This window comes from Ruditapes philippinarum, unplaced genomic scaffold, assembly GCF_026571515.1.
Source record: "Ruditapes philippinarum isolate M1 unplaced genomic scaffold, ASM2657151v2 ctg6879_1_1_1_1, whole genome shotgun sequence".
NCBI lineage: Eukaryota > Metazoa > Mollusca > Bivalvia > Venerida > Veneridae > Ruditapes > Ruditapes philippinarum.
The window spans coordinates 114,264-122,832 of record NW_026856207.1 but is presented as its reverse complement, the minus strand read 5'-3'; the positions used below and the strand labels follow the sequence as shown (position 1 = coordinate 122,832).

Below are 8,569 nucleotides of genomic sequence, written 5' to 3'. Positions count from 1 at the left end.
TAAAAGCCCTGGGGTCAAATTGGCCCCGCCGCAGAGGTTATTGATTTTCCTTATATGTATAGATTTAACACTTAAAAATCTTTTTTATTTAAAATTAACCGAAAGAGCAAGAGCTAAGATGCTTCGCATGAAATATATTCTGGTGAGTGTCTACCAAATATGTTCAAACAAAAGCCATGGAGTCAAAATTGTCTCCGCCCCAGGGGTTACTGAATTTCCTTATATGATTTTAGTAAAACTCAAAGAGCTAGAGCTTAGATATTTAGCGTGAAACATCTTCTTGTGGGTGTCTACCAAGTTTGTGTTACAATAAATAAATAATAATTGTGTTCCTGGGGTCAAAGTTGGGCCCACCAGGGGGTCATTGATTTTCCTAATATGCACACATCTTTTGAAACTGTTGTCTTTCCCTAGCAATAGCAACTAGTAATGCTTTTACACATGCACTATTTCAGATACAAATTTGTGATATCAGTTTAAGATTTAGATTTTATATCTACTTTTGTTTTATAGTTTACAATATTACTTGTTCCTTGTCATGGAGAGTTTTTATATTCAGGTGAGCGATTTCAGGTTCATCATGGTCCTCTTGTTTGTGTAAAATGACCTAAAATGGAAAGCATTTAAAGGCTTTTATCTCAAGAATTTTACGAAATATTGATTTTCACTTTAATTCTTAGTATATTTTCATATTTTACAGTTTCGAGTGTCCGGGTTGAATTATATTAGATATCCAAATTTGTACATGTCAAGTACATATGCAGGGGATGGTGTGAAGAGGGCAATATGACAACTTTTCCTTGCTCTTTTATTCAAGGGAATGATTACTTTGTTCACGTTTGGTATGAAGGAAAGATTGTGACAGATATTATGTTATGCGCAGACACAATATTGATAGAGTTCAGATCTACCTAAGTTATTTCTTGCGTGTAGATCTGATTGACACCGTATTTGATTCACCTTCATTAAGATTCGGATTCCAAAGAAAGCTATTGATAACCATGCAATCAAACTGTCCTTTACAGAATGTCATTAGACAAAGTATCAAAATATGGCTGTCTCTCGGAGTAAAACAAATTGTTGATTTTAGTTAGCGAAAATAATTGTTTGAAGTAATTTTAAACACAAAGCCTCAATTTTTACAGAGCAAGATTGAGGCACATAATAAAATCCTTGGTTGATTGTACATATATTTTTATAATTCAAATGAATGACGCACACAGTTAAAGAGTGAAATATTTATTATATAATTTATATATGATTGTTAAACATTAATTTATTTATAGTAAAACATTTGACAATATTCATGTATATAAATAAAGGTGTACAATGGTTGATCAGTATGTAAAGATGATTGATTGCAGTTTCTATTTATTAAACCCCCACTACCGAAGTTTAGGGGGGTATATAGGAGTCTTCTTGTCGGTTGGTCGATGGGTCCACATCATGGTTTCCGGACGATAACTAGAGTTTGGAATGAGATATTTTAATCAAACTTGGTATATATCAACCTAATGTGGAAACCCTTGTTAGTATTTTATTTGGATCCCCTTGGATCAAGGTCAAGGTTACAAAAAAATAATGGTTTCTAGACAATAACTTAAGTTAGGAATTAGGTATTGTAATCAAATTTGGTTTATAGCAAGCTTATATGAAGACCCCCTTTTGTTAAGGTAAAGGTCACCGTTACCAAAAGAAAAATGGTTTCCTGACAATTACTGGAGTGTGGAATGAGATATTGTAATCAAACTTTTTTGAAGCAAGCTTATATGAAGACCCCTATGGGTATTGCATTTGGACCACCTGGATTCAAGGTCAAGATAACCATTACTTAAAATAGAAAAATGGTGTTCGCACAATAACTAAAGTTAGGAATAAGATATTTCACTGAAATTTTGCATAAATTTGGACCCCCTGGGATCATGGTCAATGGTTTTCAGCTGGGAATGAGATATTACACTCAGATTTAGTAAATAACAAGTTTATATGAAGATCCTGGTTGGGATTGCAATTAATTGAAATAATTCGATGTACACAGTTGATACTTTATCAATTATATGTTGAGTTCAAATTTTTATTTAAAAAAAAGAGTAAAAGTTGCTGGTGAGGGTTTTAATCACCTTGCTAATGGCTATAGTTACTCTATATATTCATAATATTGAAAATTGTTAAATGGTTTTTTAAGATAATATAAAGCTTTCAGCCGGTTTACTGGGGGAAGTTTGAGTAAGTTGAGCAACGAAATTATGCCAAAATTTGATTTTATTTTTAAAATTTTTAAAAAAACCAAAAAGTTGTTTTTTTTCAACCTTTTTGGCGAATTGTTTTGCCGGTTTTTCCTGCTCGTTATATGGACAACACATCTTTCTTCTAAAAATCATGAAATAACATACTTTATATTGGTTTCCAAGCAGTTAAAATTAGAAACTGCATCACTTTCAAACTGTGAAAGCTTGTCAATGAATGGCTGTTTGAAAGGCCATGAGAAGGTGACATCCAGTTGTTGCTTGTCAGATCCTATGCTTAGCATTAATTCGGAGCTGATTTTCATCAGATTGATTTTGTGTTAGATATTAGTTTATTATCTGAATGTTTATTGTGACAATGGTTTGTGTATGCCACCAGTCTAGAAGTAAAAAGATATACCAGTTTGTTTGTGAAGCAAAAACAAACAAAAAACAAACAAACAAAAAAACAACAGCAAAACATTAAAAAAATAACTGTCACAATAAGATAACTGTCACAGTTCAATTTTATGTTAGATAGCTGAAAATACTTGTTTTCAAGTATGTTAAATGTTGGTGGCACTCTGTTTGTTATAAGCTTGATATAAGCTTACCAAGGGTGTTTGTGCTTTACCAACCCGCATGATTGCAACTTTAATATTGTAATTGACTCCAGTGAGAAATAGTTTATTGTTTACAGAGGTACTGTAAATAAAACCGTCACCAGTTCTTAATAGTTCAAAAGTACCAATAATAAGCATCATACAAAAGTTAATCCCCATACAATTGTTAATATTATATCTGTCTTTGAAGAGAAAGATTTCTGTCATTATTTAGACAGTTTGAAGAGTTTGATAAAGTTCTTTTCTGTTAAAAAACAGCTGTTTGTGTACAATTTACATGTTTCAGCAGACCAATAAACAGCTAGAGGGTTTTGTATATTCTTTACAACATCCAGTCCTTCAGTACTGTCTCCTGATATCTCTTCTATGGTATTGTTATCCCAAAAACAAACAAAAACAGTCCCATCGTTTGACATTGTCAAACCACGAGGACTGGCTGTACAAACATATTTACCTGTCACCTCACATTGCCAGTTTAACTTGGTAACTGTTTTTAATGCAACATCAGATACAAAGATACAATTGTCACCTGTTGTAATATTTTGCGGAATTTTGAAAATATTTTCATTTTTTATTGTTTGTAATATAGTGCCATTGATAAGAAGGATTTGAACTTTAGCTGGTTTGCTATATGACACCACCATCTTATCTTTATGACAGCTTATACCATAACATTTTCCATCAACCTTTAGAGTGTGCTTCTTCTTGAGATCATTTCTAGAAACAGAAAAGAACTGAATAGTTTGATAGAATGGTAACGTGACAGCAACCTCATTTTTTGAAACTGATGTGACATTACAAGGATCACTATCAAAGTTGTGATGAGCTAGTACAGACTTCTTACTGATGTCAACCATTTTTATGGCACAATTAATATAATCAGTGATGATAAGAAGATCGGGAGTAGGGAGAGTCATTCCTGTTACCCAGCAATCATATCTATTTTGTGATGTTTTTATACAGATATTATCCATTTGTGAACATTGCCTTAACTTCAAAGCAGGAGATAATTTTTTACCTTTCATTGTTCCCAGTGACTTTTCTTTTTCAAGAAGATTTGATATTACCTCATTTGGTTCAAAATTATATTTTTTGACTTCAAATTCTGAGAGCTTAGAAACACTCTGTTCATATTCTTTTATCATCTGTTCTGTACGTTTAAGTTCCATGAACAAATCATTGGCTTGCTTGGAAGTGTTGAGATGTTTAATTACATCAGAGGATAACTTTAATGATTTAAATACATCTCCACATGCTGTTTCTACAGTCTTCATATTCTTGCTATTGTCCTCTTGGATGACTTTTGCAGCCTTTTTGACTTGTCTTTCCATTTCATCCAGTCTTTGGTTGATTTTTGTTCGGAATTTCGATATGTCTGTCAATAATCCTGTCAAAGACTTGTTTGATACCTCGTTCATTTTCTTCATGTCTTGAAGTATATTGCTTGATCTCTCAGTCATGTCGTTCAAATCTTTTAATATATGATGATATTCTGTGCTATTGATGGTCTGGCCTGAAATGTCCGGTATATAGTTGACATTGCAAGATGTTGCTGTATGATCAAGTGTAACACAGACACTGCAAAGTAGAGCTTTATGATCATGGCAGTAAAACTTAATCATCTCAATGTTGTGTTTAGGACATGGTTTTGTGAAATTATCTGGTTGCCTTTGAGTTACAGGTGACAGAGTCTGAGGCATGTTGGTTTTGTCTAGTAAAGTATGGTGTCTTGACAATGTGTGTCTTCTGTGGACAGTATAGCATGTTTCACACAAATGCTCTGAACAATTTGTACAATAACCATGAGCAGGAAGTCTAGGTCCATCGCGATCGCATGGCTGGCAGTATAGTTTGAGATCTTCATCAGAACCCAAAGAAATTGTTGAAGATGAAAATTGTTTGGTGGCTTTTCTACCCGGGACAGCCATGATTTTCCTGGAACGAAAACCATTTTGAACAACAGGAATTTAATTATTAGTCAAAGTTAGAAATGCAGATCTTGTAAAATGCCTTTCTTCCAAAATTGTTTTTACATGATACCAAAATAACAACCCTTTAGTATAAGATGCAGAAGAAGAGCTTTTTGATTTAAAAATGATTTTGGATAGAAGAAAGTATTTAAGTTTTTAAAGTCATCAGTAGTTTTATATATACTTGGAGTTTGCTCTTGAAAGTTATATAATTCCATATTCTTATTTAGATGTTCAGCTGTAAATTGGGCTGTTATGCCTATAATTTATTTGTTCTATTTTGATAAAATCTCATGAATGATATATTCTGGTAGATTTTTTTCTTTGAAATAATTGCGTTACTAAATTGTCACTGTTCAATTTTAGGTTTTTGTATCAGTTCTGATGACATATTCATTTAATTGGACTGCAAATATTTGAACTTTTTGTCATGTTTTGGTAGTTTTTTTCCTGAAGTTGAAGAAGATGTAGTTTTCATACAGTTTTCATACAGATAAAAGTGTTAAATATAAAATATAATAATGTAACATATTTAGATTATCATACAACTGAATATAAAATGGCCTACCTTTAACTGTTTCCAAAATTTATCTAAACAGTTTTTAATTGTTGTGTTGTTGAAAAAGAAAATTAGATTTAAACTCACACAGTTCAATACTACTTTCAGATAACAAGTTTTATAGTTACATAGTCATTATGATATTATTTTATCTGATGAACTTTATCAATAAACTTGACCAGCTGTCCATTATCAATTTTAGACGGATGTCAAGATGTAAATTTTAAAGTTGGTCTGCAGTAAACAGTATAGAGCCTGGTTGGACAACATGTATGTATAGGCTGGCCTGGCTCTATACTGGTGACAAAGGCTAATTGCTTTTAGTTCTAGGAAATTAAGGGTTACGGCAGTACATTATATTTTATAGTGTTAGGGTGATTTACCTTTGGAATGAAAATGTATGGTGTTTTTAAGCTATCTGTTACAACAGTATACATTGGTAACATTCTTTAATTACATATATACATTTTACATTCAAATTTTGATACATGTATATTTATATTTCAGTAACATGTGATAATGACAGCTTATAGAGTGGTACATCTACTGATAATATTATATCAAACATGTCACATGATGTATGTCATTTTTAAGGACGCAAACTTTGAGATATGATAATAGGTGTAAATCTGTAAATCAATATAGTGATAGTGGGAGCCATATATATTATATATTAATGGTTTACATGTTTATCTTAGAGCATTTTGATTAAATTACCAATAAAAAAATATTTTCAATTTCAATTAAAATAAACAAAAACAACAACAAAAAGACAAGCAAAAAACAAAAACAAAAAAAAGCTACAAAAAAAAAATGTCATATGATCATACACATGAATAAAGCTAGTCAAAGAATTTTGGTAAAGGGGAGATACCTCGGACGCAACTACATTTCCATATAAGATAGTGTAACAACCGTTTTTCAAGATTTCAAAAAAGAACAGAAAAAATTGCTGCAATTTTACAAACTCTAATCCACTATAGCACTATACCTTGTATCCAACATACATTAATATTTTGTATGAAATATTTTAGTCATTCTTTATAACAAACCATAATTTTATAATGTTATTCCTCATGATTATCTATTTCATGTGTTGGAGGCATGAAGTGTGTGTCAGCCCACTTTGTTGTATCTGTAAGCACATTGGTGCAATGCTTGCATTAGATAAGACATAGGCATTGTCATTGAAAGTTATGACGTATGTTGTTGCATATTCTAGGTACCATCAGGATTGTTTAAACCTAGTATCGCAGTTGGTAATATCATGGGAAGATTGATTGGTATTGGGATGGAACAACTAGTCATGTGAGTTGTCAATTTATTAATATCCTTCCGCAAAGCCGGGGAGGAAATTATAGGAATGGCCTTGCTTCTGTCAGTTCGTCTGTTGGTCACTAACAATTGATCCATTGTCAATTTGTCCGAGGTGAAATGAACCCTTCAATTCTATTGTAGAAATGATGTTGATTTATGCAACATTTGCTTGCAACTTCATATCTTATTCAACTCTTAAAATATTTGCTTGCAACTTCAAATGTCTTTGGAATCAATATTATTGGTCACTGGCCAAGACCTATGATTCTAGAGACATATGCCCCATTGTTAACTTCTGATTTAATTCAATTGACTTTAATTGACTTGTGTTTTACTTTCAAACTCTGATAATAAGTTAAGGATGTTAATTTATGATAGGTTTTGTTATTTACAAATCTATTAATTACAGAGCTAACAAAGATTGTCCATTGTTCAAAGATATGTGTCAGTCAGATTGTCCAATAACACTAGGACTATATGCCATGGTTGGTGCAGCAGCAGCTTTAGGTGGTGTTACCAGAATGACAGGTGAGATTTTATATGGCTTGTTATGAATATTAAGACCGATAAGTTTGTACCCTGCTTGTTATAAATTTGAACAAACCGATAAGTTGGTACCTGGTTTGTGATAAACATTAAGGTGTCCAGCTTTTGATAAACATTAACAGTCTGGCCAGTCGGTAACTGACTTGTGATAGACATAAATGGAGACACTGTGATTTAGATCATACTTTGCTTTGAAAGTTATATTTCTTTATACTCAGCATCAAATGCAATTTTACTGTAAAATATTTTTTCTACATTATTTTTTATGTATTTTGTAAATTTGTCCTTGACCACACAATATAGTTATGATGCATATATTATGTTTAGGATTAGTTAAAGTCATTAATGGTAAATAAACAAAAGGAACAGAACATAACAGCAAGGTAAAGAGGACAAGATGATTTGTAAGATCTACCTGTTCCACATTAAGGAAGTTAAGGAATGTGTAATATTGTAGTATAAATGTAATTTAGTAGTTATTTATAAATTTGGTGATATTTTAATTCACGGTTTATAATGTAAAAGTTGAGAGTGGTTCCGTTAAAATCAAATTCCCAATCAAATGTAATATATAGACAAAAAGTATTTTGTAAGCAATCACTAAAATGAGAGTTTAAAAATGTGTAAAAATGAAATTATTGTTTGAAATGTAATGAATTTTTCATGTATGAAAATTGTTTAAACAGGAATATAAAAAAATACACAGTGTGTTACTACAAAATATGCAAGCTGTTGTACAGTGTCTTTTTAATTATAAGCTAAGCTTATGTACATAGTGTGGTGATGTTGAATAAAATAATCTGATGCACATGCTGCAATACTGTATTTTGTGGCAACTTAATTTTACACATTGTAATACTTGAACAGTATGATTACCACATTATGTTTTCAGCACAGTGCTGTAGTATTTAAAAATCTTGGTGAACACAGTGTAATGCCGAGAAATATATCAACCGGTTGTGCACAGTGAAGTATTTTAAAAGATATGTTTACCTATTGTAAATAATGAGAAGGATGGTTTACTTTTGTAAAAAAAAAAAAAATTGTAATAAAAATTAAGCAAAAATGAAACAGCTTTTCAAAAAAGTTTAAAATGACCGGCTTTGTTAAAAAAAAATTTGAAAATTTTTTCCCCTTGGTTTCCCCCCTTGCCTTTTTTTCTTTTTCCCGTTCCTTTGGGGGGTTGGGGGAATGGTTTTTTTTTGTAAATTTTGGTTTTTTGTTTGTTCCCCCCCACTTTTAAAACTGAAACCCATGTTTAATTTTGGGTGAACTGCCCCCCCGTTTTTTTGTTTTTGTTCCCCTTGCTTTTCCCCCTGTTTTTTTTCC

General features: G+C 31.7%; 1 protein-coding gene across 1 annotated transcript; it reads right to left on the bottom strand.

The window, feature by feature from the left end:
- Nucleotides 1–2,845: 2,845 nt before the first annotated feature.
- On the bottom strand, nt 2,846–5,530 carry LOC132745778 (uncharacterized). The gene is made up of 2 exons (XM_060734753.1): nt 5,387–5,530; nt 2,846–4,783 (listed from the first exon to the last, which is right to left on the bottom strand). Exon 2 carries the CDS (start codon nt 4,774–4,776, stop codon nt 3,055–3,057), a length of 1,722 nt encoding a protein of 573 aa, XP_060590736.1. The 5' UTR covers nt 4,777–4,783; nt 5,387–5,530; the 3' UTR covers nt 2,846–3,054.
- Between the last annotated feature and the right edge of the window lie 3,039 nt (nt 5,531–8,569).

Bases quoted from the DNA above. Each gene is read 5' to 3' on its own strand.
- LOC132745778 (XM_060734753.1), bottom strand. From the start codon at position 4,776: ATGGCTGTCCCGGGTAGAAAAGCCACCAAACAATTTTCATCTTCAACA.